Source organism: Coregonus clupeaformis, chromosome 13, assembly GCF_020615455.1.
Source record: "Coregonus clupeaformis isolate EN_2021a chromosome 13, ASM2061545v1, whole genome shotgun sequence".
NCBI classification, from domain to species: Eukaryota; Metazoa; Chordata; class Actinopteri; order Salmoniformes; family Salmonidae; genus Coregonus; species Coregonus clupeaformis.
The window spans coordinates 1,765,976-1,787,061 of record NC_059204.1 but is presented as its reverse complement, the minus strand read 5'-3'; the positions used below and the strand labels follow the sequence as shown (position 1 = coordinate 1,787,061).

The following is a 21,086-nucleotide window of genomic DNA, read 5'->3' as shown; positions in this document are numbered from 1 at the left end:
GTTCAAACCAACTAAGAACTCGGATTCCCGGAAACCTCCAACCAGGATTTCTGGAAAACCAGGGAATTTATTTAAAGTTCAAGGAATTTTACAACCCTAGTATAAATGTTTATCTCGAAAGTTTGGGGCTATGATGATAGGGTGGCAGCGTCAATTAATTGGCGCAACAAACAAGAATGGAGGTGACAGAAAAGACTGAAAGATTGAAAAACACCATAGAAACAGCATAGTTCATGATTCATTTGAAGTGAAAAGAAGCCCATCCAGATTCTCTAATCATTTTTTTCAATGACTCATATTCAGCCAAAGGGAAGACATTCTGATGATACGGGTATTCAACAACGGTCTATTTATATTTGCAAACGTGTAGCGGCAACAACGATACATGGAATGGTATCCATGATAATCTGAGCAGCATGTTGCATCTTTGATGTAAGGGAGGGAATGCATCTCATTGCTGGTATATTTCAGTCTTTGATACAATGCTGCCCTCTACAGAAGAAGTAGGACCACATCACATACTACAGTTTCAATTCAGAGAAAACAAGATTCACATAGGTCTATTCAAGATAGTTTGCATGTTCGAAACACAATAACTGCCGCAATAGTGACATATGCAGTTAGTCAGGACCACAATACCAAGGGTTGTGTCATGGTCATCGTGTGTCCTGTTACTAATGTCGCGTTGAAAACAACTGAGAACTCGGAAAAATACGAGGTCAAATAATGTCAGTGATCTTCAGGTCGGAGCTCTAGAAAGAGGCCCGAGTTGGAATACCGTTCAAATCAAATTTTCCCAGTCGGAGCTCGTTCACTGTTGTTTTGAACGCGGCATAAACATACTAGTCATCTTACGAATATAAGTCTACTCGCCATGTCTGATTACCTTTTCCATAACCTATCTGAATGTATGCGTTTAACATGAAAAGGCAAGCAAGCTCACTGATTGCTTGCCTATCACTCACACCTGTGCGCAATCATCACTTACCAGAACCTGACCCAGTTGCTGCTGGACTCTAGGGATGGGATTTGTAATGTAGCCTTGGCACGAACTCCTTTCCTAACACCTCAAAGTAAAATTAATTATTTTCAACCGATTGCTAAAGAATAAGAACCAAAGATCATTTCATTTTCTTTAATGAAATTATGCTAATCAAGACTACAAACAAATGAGTAAGATGGGATTCATTTATCAGTTCTTTATTGCGGAGAACATTTTCAATATGCTTGCATACACCTGAATACTGAGTAAAATGTCACCTAACTGGATGTTGGACAGAAGAGCAGTGGAATTGGATGATCTAGGTTAATATAGCCTAAGCATGCCAAAAAAGAAAAATCAGGACTGGTCTTGATGGCTATGCTATTTTGACCTGATTGTCAGAGTAAAAGTGAATTGACCTGGGGTAATGTAATTTATTCTTCTGTTTTTAAACTTCTAGGGCAAAGCTGAGTGGTAGGCCTATACTACGATTGAAGCTAGATCTACTCAAGGTTTTATAAGGGTCTTTTCACACTTGGTCTCCCCCTTTCAACCAATTTTTGTGAAATCGTGCAGTTCGCTTAATTTGTGCAGTGTGAACACTCAAAGGATCTCAGACCCCTCAAAAGAGCACCCGAAGAGAATCAAACACCATCGAGAGGTGGTAAAAGTTTGGTTCGCTTGAATTCCACAGGCTGGTTCCCTTTTTTAGGGCAATGCGAACACATAGTTAGCCTCAAGTTAGACTGCCCCAGAGCTGGTTAGTTCTTAAGGATTCATTGCCATAGAAATTAACCTGGCTCAAAGATGAGCCACTTTTGTGGTACCGGTTATCCCGAGTTGACCAATGTTAACTGGCTAACTGCTCAAACCACATACTTAGTATTCGGCTCAGGTCAACAGTCCATGTAAGCTTTCCAAAAAATGCACAAATGCTTCCAAAGTTTGAGGATATCTCCATACCTCTAAGTGGGTGTAGCAAAGCATCAGGGTCTGCTAAATGATGTAAATGTATTCATAAAGCATCTCAGAGTTGGAGGGCTGATCCAAGATAGGTTTTGCCTTAGATCATTACATTTAAGTCATTTAGCAGACGCTCTTATCCAGAGCAACTTACAAATTGAATAAGATTATAGGCAGGGAGAACCTGATCTATATCAGCACTGCTACTTTGAATACAGGCCCAGCTTAGTCTGCATTAAGCGTGACAACTCCACTTGTTTCCCATCAAATTAGGTGAAACAAAAAATATGATTACAAATGGTTAAATTATAAATGCAGAAACAAAGGCAAACAGAAGTTTCTCTTCCGGGTTATGCTTCTTAATGAACTGGCATTTACGGACATATTTACGTTCCTTTACAGTGCTTTCATTACTGACAAATATGAAAATGACCAATTAAACAGACCCCCCCTCCCCCATTATAACACAATTAAGCAGGTACTCACTTTGCTACCATTTTGTATAGTATTTAATGTCTGTGTATACAGTGAGTTGCCTAAGTAGGACCTACATTGCTTTTCAACAGAAATATCACTAAAGTATTTGCATAATTTACCAATTTGAAAAACAAAAATCAACCACAGACATTAACCTGGTAATTACTAAAAGTGTTAATTAAATGCACTGTCAAAACTAGTGCTCCCGACATCTGTTCCCCGCCAGAGCTGCCACTTTTCATGGAGCATGTCAAAAGAGGTGTGGACACATCAGGCTGCTCCAAAAGAAAAGCACAATGCTTTTTTCAAGGTAAGGGTTCTGTCTAAAATGGCACCCTATTCCCTACATAGTGCAGTACTTTTGACCAGAACCCTATGGGCCCTGGTCAAAAGCAGTGAACTATATAGGGAACAGGTGACTAAACCAAGAGCTGGTGGAGCGCTACTACAGCAAAAAAAAGTCCACGACAAACCCCACATTATCAGTATGTGCAGTATTCTGCACACCGCACTTTGACATACTATCTGCGTCGCATTGAGTACTTAATAAGACCAACAACAAAAAATACCACATCCAAGTGGGAATGTGAATATGTTTGCTATGTTGAAGTAGTGACATTACGAGGAAACTGATTCAGGGTCAGTTTCACAGTCCAGAGTTTGACGCTCCTCCCTGGCTGGGGCCCTCCTGTTTGACCAGGCAGTCGGCGGTCACCCCCTGAGAGGACAGCTCGGACAGCACATTGTCCAGATAGTTGGGGTCCGGGTAGCCGTGGCCTGACACGTTGGACATCATCTCCGTCTTGTGGTGGATCTCGTTCCACACCACTGTGTCAGGCTCGCCCGTGGTGCTAGACGTGCCCACTGTGAAGATGAGGCGCCGTGTCCACGCTACCTTCAGCAGCTCAAGTACCTGACATGAAATAAAAAATGAAATTAGAGATGACATGCTCTGCATATTTATGATGTTTTAGATCTTCCTGAAATTAAATCCATAGAAAGGTCCTTTGGGGAAAGGATGGTTGGCATACCTTTGAAGTCTGTATCCAAAATGATGATTGAGAAATTGATTGAATTGGGACATTTTGGCATTACCCTGGCCTTATTTAAGACACTACAATTACGTAGACGCTACAAAGCCTGTCTTGGAGTCATTTGAAACCTTAACATGTCATCTGAAATATGAGTACTGTTTAGATTAAGAATAATTTCTTTACATTAATTTATGGATAATTAAAAATACATCTAAAAAATACCCCTATTGATTGTAAATTCTTACACATTTAATGAGAACTAAAATATGTGCAACTAGAAAATATTGTAATTTGACGATCCCCAACTATCCCCATAGATATCCAACAGCAAACTAACTTTGCCAAGGTCGCACACTGGCTGAAGCTTATTGGTGCTAGCTAGACCTACTTCAGAATCACCTTTATTGTATATTTATTTACACATCCCTAGAATGACTTGGTCAAATGGTGCTGCTAGCATAAGACAATATAGAGACAGAATACAGACAGAGGAATTTATATGAAGTGTAGATATATTATTGAAAAAATAATTGTGAACGTAGAACTAAGACATTCAGTTATAAAATAAATAACTTTCCTTTAAGTTAGTCTGCATTGTCTATATGTTATGGTAGAGGTATGTGCATTTGATTTCACATTGACAGAGAGGAGATCAGATATAGAAATGGATTTCCTTTGCAAATATATTGGGATGCATTATCAATATACCCACCATAAACACTTACCTCATACTGTACAGTAAATAAGCATTTAATAAATTAAGCCAACAGAACAATTTTGAGTAGCAGATTTGGTCGCAACGAGTGGCAAATCAAATTGGTAATGAGGAATTGGCACATTACATTCAAGGAAGACGTGTCACTTAAATCTCACACTCAGTGTGTTTTGACTGAAACTGCTTAAATCAGACTTCCTAGACTGTTTTGAGCACATACGAGGATTCGGGGCCATGTTCGGAAGAAAGTGGACTGAAACAGGGATGAACTACGTGCTTACCTTTCTGCCCTTGTCGTTGTCTGGGAGGAAGCAGAAGCGAGGGAAGCCTCTACAGGTGTATGGCTGCCCCGGGTTAGGGTGCTCTGGACCCTGGAGAGAGAAATAATATTTAGTCATTTATCCAGAGCGATTTACAGTCAATGTTTCATCTAAGCTGCGCAAGTGCGTGCAGTAGCCCCGGGGAGAACAGAGAAGCACAAGATTGAGTGAAGTTCAATGTTCTAGAGTTTTCCCTGTTAGTTAACACTATCAAGGTTTCCCTTTACTGTGGCAATTGTGATCGAAGCAACGCAATAGCCATTTTCAACGCAACATACCGAAACAAAACGAACTATGCAAGAGATTGTTGTAGGCAGAATGCATCGGAGTAGGATTATATTGCCCACGACTCAGCCCATACTCTACAAAAACCAGTACGGCATAACCAATCAGAGCTGCCGCAGGCCTATATGCAAATAGACCATTGCCAAATATGGATGTGCCATTTACTTTGAAATGGACTGTGTTTACAACTGACTATCCTACCGATCCTTGACTTCGGCGATGTCATTTACAAAATAGCCTCCAACACTCTGCTCAGCAAATTGGATGTAGTCTATCACAGTGCCATCCGTTTTGTGACCAAAGCCCCATATACTACCCACCACTGTGACCTGTACGCTCTTGTTGGCTGGTCCTCACTACATATTCGTCGCCAAACCCACTGGCTCCAGGCCATCTATAAATCACTGCTAGGCAAGTCCCCGCCTTATCTTAGCTCATTGGTCACCATAGCAACACCCACCCGTAGTATGCGCTCCAGCAGGTATATCTCACTGGTCATCCCCAAAGCAAACACCTCCTTTGGCCGCCATTCCTTCCAGTTCTCTGCTGCCAATGACTGGAACGAACTGCAAAAATCTCTGAAGCTGGAGACTGATCTACCTCACTAACTTTAAGCATCAGTTGTCAGAGCAGCTTACCAATCACTGCACCTGTACACAGCCCTTCTGAAATTAGCCCACTCAACTACCTCATCCCCATATTGTTATTTATTTTGCTCATTTGCACCCCAGTATCTATTTGCACATCATCTCTTGCACATCTAGCATTCCAGTGTTAATACTAATTGTAATTATTTTGCACTATTGCCTATTTATTGCCTTACCTCCATAATTTGCTACATTTGAACACACTGTATATATATTTTCTGTTCTATTTTTGACTTCATGTTTTGTTTACCCCATATGTAACTCTGTGGTGTTGTTTTTATCGCACTGCTTTGCTTTATCTTGGCCAGGTCGCAGTTGTAAATGAGAACTTGTTCTCAACTGGCTTACCTGGTTAAATAAATAAAAACTATTTAAACAGCTGTGGTCGTGAGTAGATGAGCTTGTTTTGAGATCAAAGCGAGAGCTGCATGTAGCCACGTGTGCACATTTTGTTCATATCCTTTGCTAGTTAGTGAGTCATTAGCCCAGTTTTAGATAATTTAGTCAGCAATAGGGGAGTGATTGCTTCCTACAAGAGCACAAAACGTGTACATTTCTAGACATCTTTGAAAAGGGAGTCAGGTAAAGAGCTTTTTTTTGTCTTAAAGGGGCAGTGTTGTATTTTGAGACAGATGAGAATACTGACATGAGGAGAAGGCACAGGTCCAATCCCTTGTCTGTATCTTTTGGCCCTTGTGAATCTGAAAGGTATGGTTTCAGTCAGAAAGAACCGCCAGAGTGGTAAGCCTTGTTTTTGTTACTGCTTCGCTGGAGCAAAAGCCTGCACCCACACCTGCCCTGGCAGGGGTAAGATAAGCCCACCCCAGACTCCGTGTGTTAATGAGTGAGTGAGTCTACCTGTATCCCAGGGGGTATGCTGTAAATTATCTGGATAGTTCCACAGTCTGGGTGGCCGGGGAGGGACTGGGCAATACTATAGATCTCCATCTTGCCCTTGGGCTGGGTCCCAGTCTTCTCGCCGTAGATCGTCTTGCATGAGGGGCACTGGAGGCTGCCATCCTGGAACAGAGTCAGAACCGCAGACTTTCATTAAAAATAACCAAAAGGCCCACGTTAGTGACTGTTTACACGCTAATGATAAAGAATCAAGTTGACAAATTGACAGTTTATTAAGTACTAGTACCGGGTCGGACCCACCATTGCCTCCAGAACAGCCGGAATTCGTCGGGGCATAGATTCTACTAGATATGGCGTTCAAACGTTTCACAATTGGTAACAAGGGACCTAACGTGTGCCAGGAAAACATTCCTCATACCATTACACCACCGCCATGGACTCTTGCTGCTTATGCCAAATCCTGCATAAAGCAACAAGAACCGGGATTAAATCGGTACAGGCAATGTTTTTCCACTCCTCAATTGTCCAGTGTTGGTGATCACATGCCCACTGGAGCTGCTTCTTGTTTTTAGCTGATAGGAGTGGAACCCGGTGTGGTCTGCTGTAATCGCCCATCCGTGACAAGGACCAACGAGTTGTGTGTTCCGAGATGCCGTTCTGCACACCACTGTTATACTGCGCCGTTATTTGCCTGTTTGTGGCCTGCCTGTTAGCTTGCACGATTCTTGCCATTCTCCTTTGACCTCTCATTAATGAGCTGTTTCCACCCACAGGACTGCTGCTGACTGGATGTTTTTTGTTTGTCTCACCATTCTCTGTAAACCCTAGACACTGTCATGCGTGAAAAGCCCAGGAGGCCGGACTTTTGAGATACTGGAACCGGCACCCCTGACGATCATACCATGCTCAGAGTTGCTTAGGTCACATGTTTTGCCCATTCTAACGTTCAACCGAACAGTAACTGAATGCCTCGATGCCTGCTTTATATAGCAAGCAACAGCCACGTGACCATAAACTAAAATGTTAGCCTGATTTCACCATATGTGATATTGTTTATTATGATATGTTGTGGGTAACACTTAACTTTTAGCCTGCAGGTATAATGCTTCAATACTGTAACTATTCCCCAGGTCTTTTTTTGTTTGTTTAAATGAGAATGTGTTCTCAATCAACTTATCTGGTCAAATAAATAGCATGTACAAGCCTTTATAGTCCTTATTATAAGGCTTATTTTACGTGAACGTCTATGTAGGACAATATGTGGGCTCATGTTGTCCAGGCCACCCATTGAATTACATTTTATTAGGATCTCTGTGGCGCCCACCTTGGTTCCATTGTTGTACATGGCCAGCATGCAGAGCATGTGCAAGGTGTGTCCACACTTGGTGAACTTGCCCACGGCGCCGGGCGGGATGGACTTGGCTCCCTCGGACACCACAGCATAATCCGACGGACACGACAGCCGGTCCATACAGATGATGCAGTCCTGAAACCACAGGGAGGATATATATATATATATATATATATATATACAGTGGGGCAAAAAAGTATTTAGTCAGCCACCAATTGTGCAAGTTCTCCCACTTAAAAAGATGAGAGAGGCCTGTAATTTTCATCATAGGTACACGTCAACTATGACAGACAAATTGAGAAAAAAAAATCCAGAAAATCCCATTGTAGGATTTTTAATGAATTTATTTGCAAATTATGGTGGAAAATAAGTATTTGGTCACCTACAAACAAGCAAGATTTCTGGCTCTCACAGACCTGTAACTTCTTCTTTAAGAGGCTCCTCTGTCCTCCACTCGTTACCTGTATTAATGGCACCTGTTTGAACTTGTTATCAGTATAAAAGACACCTGTCCACTACCTCAAACAGTCACACTCCAAACTTCACAATGGCCAAGACCAAAGAGCTGTCAAAGGACACCAAAAACAAAATTGTAGACCTGCACCAGGCTGGGAAGACTGAATCTGCAACAGGTAAGCAGCTAGGTTTGAAGAAATCAACTGTGGGAGCAATTATTAGGAAATGGAAGACATACAAAACCACTGATAATCTCCCTCGATCTGGGGCTCCATGCAAGATCTCACCCCGTGGGGTCAAAATGATCACAAGAACGGTGAGCAAAAATCCCAGAACCACACGGGGGGACCTAGTGAATGACCTGCTGAGAGCTGGGACCAAAGTAACAAAGCCAACCATCAGTAACACACTACGCCGCCAGGGACTCAAATCCTGCAGTGCGAGACGTGTCCCCCTGCTTAAGCCAGTACATGTCCAGGCCCGTCTGAAGTGCATTTGGATGATCCAGAAGAGGATTGGGAGAATGTCATATGGTCAGATGAAACCAAAATATAACTTTTTTGGTAAAAACTCAACTCGTCATGTTTGGAGGACAAAGAATGCTGAGTTGCATCCAAAGAACACCATACCTACTGTGAAGCATGGGGTTGGAAACATCATGCTTTGGGGCTGTTTTTCTGCAAAGGGACCAGGACGACTGATCCGTGTAAAGGAAAGAATGAATGGGGCCATGTATCGTGAGATTTTGAGTGAAACCCTCCTTCCATCAGCAAGGGCATTGAAGATGAAACGTGGCTGGGTCTTTCAGCATGACAATGATCCCAAACACACCGCCCGGGCAACGAAGGAGTGGCTTCGTAAGAAGCATTTCAAGGTCCTGGAGTGGCCTAGCCAGTCTCCAGATCTCAACCCCATAGAAAATATTTGGAGGGAGTTGAAAGTCTGTGTTGCCCAGCGACAGCCCCAAAACATCACTGCTCTAGAGGAGATCTGCATGGAGGAATGGGCCAAAATACCAGCAACAGTGTGTGAAAACCTTGTGAAGACTTACAGAAAACGTTTGACCTGTGTCATTGCCAACAAAGGGTATATAACAAAGTATTGAGAAACTTTTGTTATTGACCAAATACTTATTTTCCACCATCATATGCCAATAAATTCATTAAAAATCCTACAATGGGATTTTCTGGATTTTTTTTTCTCAATTTGTCTGTCATAGTTGACGTGTACCTATGATGAAAATTACAGGCCTCTCTCATCTTTTTAAGTGGGAGAACTTGCACAATTGGTGGCTGACTAAATACTTTTTTTCCCCACTGTATATATATTCAGGGGTGAAAGTATATTTAATTTATTCCCGTTACAGACCTACGTGTACTTGACATTTTTTTAATGGTCCTAAAAGTAAAGATTAAGGGTCGAGTTTAATGTGGGATAAACACAACCAGTCATGTCATCAGTTCGTCAAAAACAAAAAAATCACTTCAAAAGACTCCTGTAGGCTACCTGCGCACGTTCGTCCACTCAAATAATTCAAGCATCCAAACATTGCACTGTGCACCCGCCACAAAACATCAAAAAGTGTAGGCCTAATGACATTCAGCGATTGTCATTAGGCCTTCACTTGTAGCCTGCCTTGGCAAAATGTCTGTGTTCTCTTCGAACCACACCGCATTGGAGTCCATTCACACATTTTTCATGTGGTAATACAAAAAATGAGGGTGTAATAGCCTACATTTTTCCTGGCATCTTAGTTATTATTGTGATCATTTTCCGGTACTGCGTACCCCCACTATTTCATTTGCCGGGAATCTGTACTGGGCCATACCTACTTTCACCCCAGGATATGTTATACATGTAATTACAAGATAATAATTACAGGATCTGTATATGATATTATATCATGACTCTATAAATTGATGTTGGGATGACTTGGGGATATGGATGAGTATTGTTTATATTTGTATACAAAACTGCAGTTGGCTTGCTCAAACTGCTTTAGAAATAGGTCTTCATTTTAGAGCAATCATATTTCTTTCAAATTGCACCTTCTTTGCAAAATAAAATGTTTCTTCAATACAAATAAAATTAAGAGTGGTTTTGTATAAAAATCACCTGTGTCATATGAATGTACCATCTTCATGAAATGTTTTCAAATGTCAGAAACTACAGTGAGGGAAAAAGTATTTGATCCCCGGCTGATTTTGTACGTTTGCCCACTGACAAAGAAATGATCAGTCTATAATTGTAATGGTAGGTTTATTTGAACAGTGAGAGACAGAATAACAACAAAATCCAGAAAAACGCATGTCAAAAATGTTATAAATTGATTTGCATTTTAAATGAGGGAAATAAGTATTTGAACCCCTCTCAATCAGAAAGATTTCTGGCTTCCAGGTGTCTTTTATACAGGTAACGAGCTGAGATTAGGAGCACACTCTTAAAGGGAGTGCTCCTAATCTCAGCTTGTTACCTGTATAAAAGACACTTGTCCACAGAAGCAATCAATCAGATTCCAACTCTCCACCATGGCCAAGACCAAAGAGCTCTCCAAGGATGTCAGGGACAAGATTGTACACCTACACAAGGCTGGAATGGGCTACAAGACCATCGCCAAGCAGCTTGGTGAGAAGGTGACAACAGTTGGTGCGATTATTCGCAAATGGAAGAAACACAAAATAACTGTCAATCTCCCTCGGCCTGGGGCTCCATGCAAGATCTCACCTCGTGGAGTTGCAATGATCATGAGAACGGTGAGGAATATCCCCAGAACTACATGGGAGGATCTTGTCAATGATCTCAAGGCAGCTGGGACCATAGTCACCAAGAAAACAATTGGTAACACACTACGCCGTGAAGGACTGAAATCCTGCAGCGCCCGCAAGGTCCCCCTGCTCAAGAAAGCACATATACAGGGCCGTCTGAAGTTTGCCAGTGAACATCTGAATGATTCAAAGGAGAACTGGGTGAAAGTGGTGGTCAGATGAGACCAAAATCGAGCTCTTTGGCATCAACTCAACTCGCCGTGTTTGTTGGAGGAGGAATGCTGCCTATGACCCCAAGAACACCATCCCCACCGTCAAACATGGAGGTGGAAACATTATGCTTTGGGGGTGTTTTTCTGCTAAGGGGACAGGACAACTTCACCACATCAAAGGGACGATGGACGGGGCCATGAACCGTCAAATCTTGGGTGAGAACCTCCTTCCCTCAGCCAGGGCATTGAAAATGTGTCGTGTATGGGTATTCCAGCATGACAATGACCCAAAACACATGGCCAAGGCAACAAAGGAGTGGCTCAAGAAGAAGCACATTAAGGTCCTGGAGTGGCCTAGCCAGTCTCCAGACCTTAATCCCATAGAAAATCCGTGGAGGGAGCTGAAGGTTCGAGTTGCCAAGCGTCAGCCTCAAAACCTTAATGACTTGGAGAAGATCTACAAAGAGGAGTGGGACAAAATCCCTCCTGAGATGTGTGCAAACCTGGTGGCCAACTACAAGAAACGTCTGACCTCTGTGATTGCCAACAAGGGTTTTGCCACCAAGTACTAAGTCATGTTTTGCAGAGGGGTCAAATACTTATTTCCCTCATTAAAATGAAAATGAATTTATAACATTTCTGACATGCGTTTTTCTGTTTTGTTTTTTTAATTCTGTCTCTCACTGTTCAAATAAACCTACCATTAAAATTATAGAATGATCATGTCTTTGTCAGTGCGCAAACGTACAAAATCAGCAGGGGATCAAATACTTTTTTCCCCTCACTGTATATGCAAACAAAAGCAGGTATAGTTTATTTCATGTTTACAGTGATTTCCAAAGTATCAGAATGGGGAAACATGACTGATTGTTCTGCAAGAGCCCTTCTTCAGTGATTGTTAAGTAAAAAGAGGGCGGGGAGAAGTTTTCCTAGGTACAGCTCTAAGGGAAACCTAACAGTAACCATTATGGAAAATGCAAAACTGACCGAAGATCAGCATCTAGGGGCAACTTCACCCTACCCCAATAGAAAGAAGCGAGGGAGGAGGGGGTCTTTGACATTGAAATGCATACCTCGTCTTGAGCAGAGGCCACTTCCTCCATGTAGCGGTGAATGACATCCTCTGGTTTCTGGGCTGGGGCTGAGGGGACAGCAGACAATGAACAGAGTTGGAGAGAAACCCACCAGACTAAAACCACACTCAGGCCCTCAATATACAGACCGGACACACTATAAACAGTTAGGAGGGATTATAATAAGATCAATTGTATGGAAAATGTAGTCTCTAGTATTGCTTTTTTAATCAATTTCAGTGGATGAAATGGTGGTAGCCTAGTTGTTTTGCAGTTTGCTATTGTACACATTATGTTCACAAAAATAATTGCCTAGATTTTATAGCATAGTTCATCCTAAAACATTTTAACTGACACTACACTTTTTGTTATATTTTATATTTCTGCAGAAATGACCGACTCATCCTGCAGATGGAGCCTACACACTTCACTGCAGCTCAAACTTTAGGCCGGCTTCGTTGGCAAATCTGTACCACGCAAAAGCACTGCTCGAAGATGTAACATGAGTCGACAGATTGAGGCACACAGTATTAATGCATGACAGTTATGGATGAATGGAGAGAAGAGGGTTAGAGATTGACACTTATCTTCCAATGTGCCAATAGCACCCTCTTCCTTCGTTAGGGGCTGTGGTGTCCCAAATGCCACCCTATTCACTACATAGGGCTCTATTCAAAAGTAGTGCACTATGGGCCCTGGTCAAAAGTAGTGCACTATGGGGAATAGGGTGCCATTTGGGATGCAACTTCATTGTTAGATTTGTGAGTATCAGTCTGTTCTGGAACAGCTGCAGAGTAGGTCAGCAAATCAGTGTTGAGTTCAGGGGTTCTGTTTTGAGCTGCAACCTTTGTAAATGTAACCAAACTGGATCACAAAAAGCAAGATTAGGGCCTAGTTCTGAAAGAAACACACCAATGTTTGTTAGCTAATGAATACTGTATCGACTGCCAAGCAACATCACAACACTGATTTGTGGATATGATATGAATGAGTCACAGATTGGCAAATTATTCGTAGAGACAAGCGAGCGATGGAATACGATAAAAGAGCGAGGACACCTAAGAGGAAAAATAAAAGGAAGCTATACAAGCCTGCAGAAAATCTAAACACTGCCTTTGATGCCATTCAGTTTGAGGACATTTTGAAGGACACAGTATTTGATTTTCAAGAATAAGTTTGATATTTGTACAACTTATTGATAGATGGTTCCTTACCCTGAAAGTAGTGTATGAGCCAGGAGAAAATGTAATCGATGGTTCGGGTTTCTTTAAACAGCCACTACAAAAAACTCTGCCAATTTTAGACACAGCTAGCTGAAAGTCAATGGGAGTGATAGGGACACCGTGCAATGTCCATGTTTTTTGCCAAATCACCTTTAAGTAAAGTCAAACCAAATCCAGTAGATTTCAGTTGCCCCAATCCCTCCCATTGATTCTAAGTATTGTGTATTGAATAGTGAGAGCCTAAAACTGAGAGAGAATATGAATTACTGCCTCAGATGTCGCCAAAGTTTCACAAGGCAGGCATTCGTTTTTAAACACAAGGGACATTTTATTTTTAATTGAACATACATAACAAGCCCAAGTATTCCAACTTTGGGATTTGGGACGACAACAATGGAAAGCATTGGATGTGACGAAGCACAGAGCTGGATGCAGGCCAATGGGGAGTTGGTGGGGGAAGGTGGCGTAGCTACCTGTCCTGTGCTGCCTCTTTGCCCTCCTAACCGAGCTGCTGCTGTGAGTTTTGGAGCCTGCGGGCCTGCTGGTGCTGCTGGGGGGAGGAGGAGCGGAAGAGGGATGTGGGAGGGGGGCACTCGTGAAGCGCACGCCGAGTCCCACTGCTGACATCAAAATGGAGGCCATGCCTGGAGTGGGAGGCCCCGGGGAGACATGCAGAGGGGGTGGGGTCGGGGGGGAGAAACCAAACAGATGAGACATGGTGGATAAAGCAGTGCGTGACTGGGGGGGACCTACTCAGGGACAAGAGGGCATTGTATTGGGAAGTTTGGTAGGCTTCCAGCCCCATCCTGCTTGGTACAGATAGATACAATTGGATTCAGGAATAAGAAGTCATCTGGATTTAGGGTTTGTAAAGACAATGTGTTGGACTAATATTTGGCAGTAATACATGTGGGCTGATATGTACTGCAATAACCGCACTGCTCTAATTGATTTCCTTTTAAAAAGCCCTATTGTTAGGTTCTGCCTCAATACTACATGGTATTGTATATATAAATATTTTTACAGTTATTTAATGATATGTAAAAATAAAAAAAGGAATATCAGCACAAATATGTCAAAGGAAAATCTTCAGAAAATGTCAAATTCACTTTACATTAGCCCTCCACAAAACATTTCAGCTAAAGCCCAACAAATATGTTCCTCACTGCTCAACACGACCCCTTGAACAGTCACTAACAAAAGAAGCTGAATTGCTGTCGGTATTGGTCAAACACACACAGATATTATCAATCTGACAGACTCCATTGCTAGCCTATCTGCTGGCTCAATGGGATAGTCCACTTTTTTGTAAAGTTTTAGCATAAAAAGCTAAACTGCTAGCTAAGAGATTCTGGACGTTCCTAAATAACCAGCTAACAAATAAATAAAAAACGGTTTGGATGAAATGACAACACCCTAGGTGTAATGAAAATTCGCTAGGCTACAAATATATAAAGTGAACTGGGCCTCCTGGGGGGAGGAGGAGCGGAGGAGGGATGCAGGAGGGGGGCACTCGTGAAGTGCAAGCCGAGTCCCACTGCTGACATCAAAATGGAGGCCATGCCTGGAGTGGGAGGCCCCGGGGAGACATGCAGAGGGGGTGGGGGAGAAACCAAACTGATGAGACATGGTAGATAAAGCAGTGCGTGACTCGGGGGGACCTACTCAGGGACAAGAGGGCATTGTATTGGGAAGTTTGGTAGGCTTCCAGCCCCATCCTGCTTGGTACAGATAGACTTTCTGAATCCAATGTTATCTAAGGCACTGCATTGCAGTGCTAGAGGCGCAGCAGTCTAAGGCACTGCATCACAGTGCTAGAGGTGCCACTACAGACCCTGGTTCGATCCTGGGCTGCATCACAACCGGCTGTGATCGGGAGTCCCATAGGACGGCGCACAATTGGCCCATCGTCGTTCGGGTTAGGGGAGCTTTACTTGGCTCATCGCGCCCTAGCGACTCCTAGTGGCAGGCCGGGCGCCTGCAGGCTGACCTCGTCGTCAGGCGAACGGTGTTTCCTCCAACACATTGGTGCGGCTGGCTTCCGGGTAAAGCGGGCAGGTGTTAAGAAGCGTGGTTTGGCGGGTCATGTTTCGGGGGACGCATGACTCGTCCTTCGCCTCCCAAGACCGTTGGGGAGTTGCAGCGATGAGACAAGATTGAAATTGGGGAGAAAATACATTTAAATTAAAGCGAACTAGCCCCTTTTCACTAAGCCCCCAAACCCCTGAGACTACCTTGGCAAATAAACACCATCATGGGCTGGGCAAACGACCAGAGCAAAACAGGGCCTGGTCTGTGGAGATTATGTACAGCGATAAACTGAGGTGCTAGGCTAGCTGTCCAGAGAGTCACAAATGACTTTCCCACCACCGACAGGAGCTATGGTCATTGCCATGAAATCAAAGGAGTTCTCTGCTTTAATGACTGATCAACAAAAGGTGTGCCTCTGAAATCTGTCAGGTCTATGAGATAAGCTTACTAAACCACACGGTTGCTGAACAGTGCTGTCGAATGTGTAGACCATTTCTGGTGTATCAGCCATCTTTGTTAAGACTTTAGCTTGCCATAGGCCACACATTTGGCTGAAACAAAGTAAGCTTACTAACATTGATTTTAGAACCACCAAGAAAAACAATGCTTTATCCAAACAGCTAGAATTCACATTGATGGTGACTGAAAAGAATCCAGGTAGTACCACCATGGTGGATGTTTGGATCAACTGTTTGGGACTGCTTTACCTGCAAGGGCTGAGCTCACACTGGTGGATCCATTCCGTTGCAGAGGGATGGTGGGGACACTGCAGCAGAGGAAACAGGAAAACAGACAATGAATCCATACACACCATTGCAGAAGCAATCAATTGAGAAACTGATGTGGTCGGTTCTCTGAAAGTTTGAAATCACTCTAGATCAGGGGTCTCCAACCTTTTCTAGCAGGAGAGCTACTTTAAAAAAAAAATATATATATAGATATCTCAAATAGTCACACATTCTTCCTCTCCCCTGCAACTCGTCGCTGGGTCCTTAGTTGTTTAACCATTATTTTACCAGGTATATTGATAGAAAACACACTAAGGGGGACCATATAAAAATCAGCCCCAAATTCTGTTTAATATTTTCCCAGTTTCATTTTTCCGTGGTTTTAAGTTTTTCACTCAGAATTACAATTGTTCATAGAGAATAAACTAAATTGGATGTTCTGAGTCCATGTCGATGCTTAAATCACATCAGAAGACAAATTTAGATTGAGTGCAATTCCCCTTTCAATTGTGCATCTAATGAGTGAGGAATGTGCCGTCTAATGTGCCGGTCTAGCGATGGTTCTGTACTGTTGCTGCTCATTTCATGGCAAAGTGTGCAAATAACAAATAGATACAAATGATATACTTCTGCCAGGCAAGCCTACTTTGCAGTTAACAATTAATTGAGAAGGTTTTGGGGAAAGCATTTCTGTCAACCCACAAGACGGTTATCACATCAACTGGCTACACACAGAGTGATAGACAAACTATAATAATAATAATAATAATAATAATAAGCCATTTAGCAGACGCTTTTATCCAAAGCGACTTACAGTCATGCGTGCATACATTTTTGTGTATGGGTGGTCCCGGGGATCGAACCCACTATCTTGGCGTTACAAGCGCCGTGCTCTACCAGCTGAGCTATCACCACACAGAGAGACGGGCAATATTACAGGAAATGTATTGGCAGATATTGTGTTAGGTTTGGCTTTTTAAGCCAATAGTGGCCAAAAGAGTTGTGGAAAAGTTGCATTGATTAGAAAGTAACTGGGAACTTGCGGTGTCTGATACTTGTGAGATTTGTTTATGACAGTATGCGGCACGCTACTCATATGTGGGCTGCGAGCTAGAGGTAGCTTGCGATTGACCTGTTGGAGACCCTAGATACTGCAGAATCTTTCCACTATATCTCCTATTTTGAACAGTTCTGTGCCCTGAAGCTGCAAGTTTACATGAGTAAATCAATCACGATTCTAAAACGTGTTGTTTTGCTGCCATCTCAAACTAACTAAACAGCAAGACAGAGGGAGTACAAATGGCCTTACTCTTGATAAATGATGGATGGGGAGCTAGCATGGCCTTGCTAAAACAGGCCTGCCTTGGTTCAGAGTTTAACCTGGCTTATGATCCCTAAAATCAGGCATTCCTGCGGTTCACTGTGCAGTATCTTTCCTCCTGGTTTCCTTTACTGTCATGTTCTGCTGACGCCTCTGTTCAGCAGAGCCCAAGAGAGTGGAGCAAAAGCTGAGACAAGCTCTGCTGCCAGTATTCCAGAACACACGCAGAGAGGGCCTACCGCAGTTATGCACATCCAGTGTGTCAGATACTTTTCGGTGTGCTTTTTCTCCAAGTTGATAAGGCTTTGGAGTACAATGTGAATGTTACAGTATGTTCAACATTGCTCCATGCTGCCATCTTTTTCTCACTCAAGTTATTTTAGCGCTGTGTGGCATCAGGGCTGTGACGAAGCGTTCAAAAATAGTGCCACTAAGGTATTCTTTAAAACAAAAATGCAATTTAACTGTCACAAGAATGACATACTAGTATGCACACTTTCTTCCCCGTGCTTTGTTCGTCACAAGGAGTGACAGCCTAGGCCTACTACTACCAGGAACCACATGGTGACACAACAATGAGAGGAAGTGTGTGAGATGCACCAGTTGATGTAATGTTACCCTTTCAACATCAGCTGGCTTTTTGACCGAGCAGAGCTTTGGGTCCCAAATCTGGTTTCCTATCCACTGCAAAACAATTCCGCGTAACCCCACTTCCTCTTTAGTGGACATCAATAAAATATCTTATCCTGCCGTTTTCAGGCAGTGTTTTTGAAGTGTTCAGATTTGGGACTCTATGACAAATTGTAACCCCAAACTATACCAATGTGTCAATTAGCTCAACATAAAATGATACAACATACATAAATCTGTTCAAAACAACAATTTGGTCTAAGTCTGCGTCTACACAGACAGTCCAATTCTGATCTTTGCCACTAATTAGTCTTTTGACCAATCAGATCAGTAATAATTGGGCAAAATATCAGAATTGGTCTGCCTGTGTAAACGCAGCCTTAATGTAATTCAGAGCCCCTACCAGTAGGCTATGCCTTACTCAACACAGAGTTACTCAAGAATGTAGTATAAATGGATAGGCTGCTAAATGAGCCGACAATTACTTTTCAAACAAAACCAGCCTACCTTAAGCCATTGGCACTGGTGGGGTAGGACAGTGGAGTTCCAGGGAACTGACTAGCGGAGGTTGACGGGGGCCAAGGGCCACCCCACGCCATGCCCCCCACAGAAAGAGGCCTCCTGGGGTAGGGCGAGTACACCGAGGTGGGGTGAGCTCCAGCCGCCCTGCTGGGGCCCTGGAAGCTGGGCAGGCTCAGCTGGCCAGAGGAGAAGGAGTGGCGTGAGCGGCTGGGCATGGGGCCAGTGCAACTGTGGCTCAGACACTGGTGGCAGGAGCAGGCCGGGCCCGAGTGGATGACGGAGGCGCCAGACGCCAGCGGGTAGGGGAAGTTACCCTGCCGTCGGACCTGCCGCCTGAAGCCTGTGGCCTTGTTGACCTGGGCCAGCGCTGTGAGGTCCACTATGTAGTTATAGCCATGTGAGGCCATGTCCGCCGTGGCCTGCCGTGCCAGGTAGCTGTGTTCTAGTAGGATAGAAGTGCGAGTCTCGTATGGAGTCCATCCTCCTTCGTCATTCGCCCACTCCCAATATACTCCGCTACCCAAGCCTGAGGACTGGGCAAACAATTGGCGGCGTACAGACCGCGTTTTCCCTGGAAAGAGAAGAACACAGTGAATTCATACTGTACTCATGAGGCAAATGTGTTTTGCACAGAAAATGATGCAATAGACATCACACATCAGTGAATGACAAACAGTTTATTATAGTAGTAGCTAGTGGTGTAGTTCATAGTGTCAGCTAAACATACCACACATCCTGTGCTATTGAGATAAGATTTCCTGCTGTTTTTCTCCCTTTTCCTCGCCACGTTTGTATCACAGGCTGCAAGTGTCAAAGGACATTTGGACTTCTCCAATAATCCCCACTTTCCAACCAAGAGACTTGGCTGTATGACTGCCTAATATCATGTCTGGATCACATTCCAGTTAGCCAGGTAACGTTAGCTAGCCAGCCAACTAGTTACCCAAAGAAAACGTTGACATTGCAGGAAAATAGGCTGTTCCCTATAGATGTTAGCAAGAGAAGTAATGCGATTATCTTTCGTTCACGGAGGCCAACAGCTGACCACAACAGCTAGCTAGCTAACGATGCGCTAGCTAGGGCACAACAAAGCCCGAAAGCTTCATTTGAGTTTTAATAGCTAGCTAGCTACATCACACACGGTGCAGTGCCAGTGGCTTAATTCCCTTACCTGTATCTTGGCGGAACTGGTTCAAGCTTGGTATGTCTATGAGATAAGGCGACAAGCTGGGGTCTGATTGTCCGAGGCTGATGCTGGTGGTGCCAGGACCCCCACCTCTGTGTCCCCGCGGAGAGGAGAAGTATTGTTCGATGTAGCCGCTCACCTGGCCGCTGTATGGTCGCCAGGAGCCAAGATCATCCTGCCATTCCCATACAACGACCATAGGCTGAGATTGTCCAGGTGCTCCCAAGGTCGGTGTAGAGATAGAGGGTCCATTTCTAGACCCATTTATCCCCACACAGGAGCTAGAGGCAGTGGCCATATCTTCCAGCTAGTAGCGATACGTCAAATTCAGTAAACGAAACGATAGCAAAAGCTGATGCTAGCTAATTCAGCTAACGTAGCAAGCTAGGTTAAGTAGCTATGTTAAGTCAGATGGACAAAACACGTTAACACTTCGCCAAACTACAGGACACCTTGCCAGCTACCCTATCAATAAATTGTAGCTATCAACCCTAGTTAAGTAGCTAACGTTACGCTATCAAAACATCTTCCGTTTACAAGCTGTAGCTAAAGTTAGCTAAACTAGCCAGCACGGCTAGCTTGGATTATTAAAATGCCCCATTTTTACAAGACGACTGATTCGAGATCAGGCTGCAAACATTCAAGCAAACTGTTTAAAAGCATTTTGGCAAACCTTGCGAAGCAATTAATCATTAGATGAGGAAATATATTGAGCTATGCTAGTTTGCTAATCATGCATTGCATTCCAACCAACTCAAACTGGCTAGCTACTAAACCAGCGATACACCAAGCTGTCTGAACAATCGTTGCTTGGCAAATGACGACATGTGAACATCATCGTATTTTTAAAGGTCCAATGCAGCCGTTTTTATCTCAATATCAATTCATTTCTGGGTAACAATTAAGTAACTTACTGTGATTGTTTTCAATTAAATTGATCAAAAAGATACATTTCTCAAGCAATAATTTAGCTAGGACTGTCTGGGAGTGGTCAGAGTGGCAGAAAGGTTTCGAACTCTCTTTCTTATTGGTCTATTAGCTAATTAACTGCCTGGTGATGTCACTACACAGGCCAAAACTCCATCCAACCAAAACAGGCTGAAATTTCATGTGGTCTTTTCAAACAGCTCTTAACACTAAAAGGGCATTATCATAATTTCACAATATTATTTCAACCTCAGTGTGGAAATATATATAAAACAAATTATGTTTTTGACTGCACTGGAGTGGTCTTAATAACTCTGTTGTCAAAATGGTCCTTTCAAACCTCAATCATTACATAATTTCATTTCTCTATGATACCATGA

At 43.2% G+C, this 21,086-nt stretch overlaps 1 protein-coding gene across 4 annotated transcripts; it reads right to left on the bottom strand.

The window, feature by feature from the left end:
* Positions 1-1,184: 1,184 nt before the first annotated feature.
* On the bottom strand, positions 1,185-20,699 carry dtx2 (deltex 2, E3 ubiquitin ligase). Of its 4 annotated transcripts, XM_045224123.1 has the most exons (9): positions 19,765-20,699; positions 18,579-19,164; positions 16,100-16,158; positions 13,835-14,005; positions 12,139-12,206; positions 7,606-7,767; positions 6,282-6,443; positions 4,453-4,542; positions 1,185-3,335 (listed from the first exon to the last, which is right to left on the bottom strand). In XM_045224123.1, the coding sequence occupies exons 1-9, from the start codon at positions 20,075-20,077 to the stop codon at positions 3,069-3,071; spliced, it is 1,878 nt and encodes a 625-aa protein (XP_045080058.1). In that variant the 5' UTR covers positions 20,078-20,699; the 3' UTR covers positions 1,185-3,068. The 4 variants fall into 4 exon arrangements, with proteins under 4 accessions (XP_045080058.1, XP_045080059.1, XP_041749657.2 ...); XM_045224124.1 differs by lacking the exon at positions 7,606-7,767; XM_041893723.2 differs by lacking the exon at positions 13,835-14,005.
* Positions 20,700-21,086: the final 387 nt, after the last annotated feature.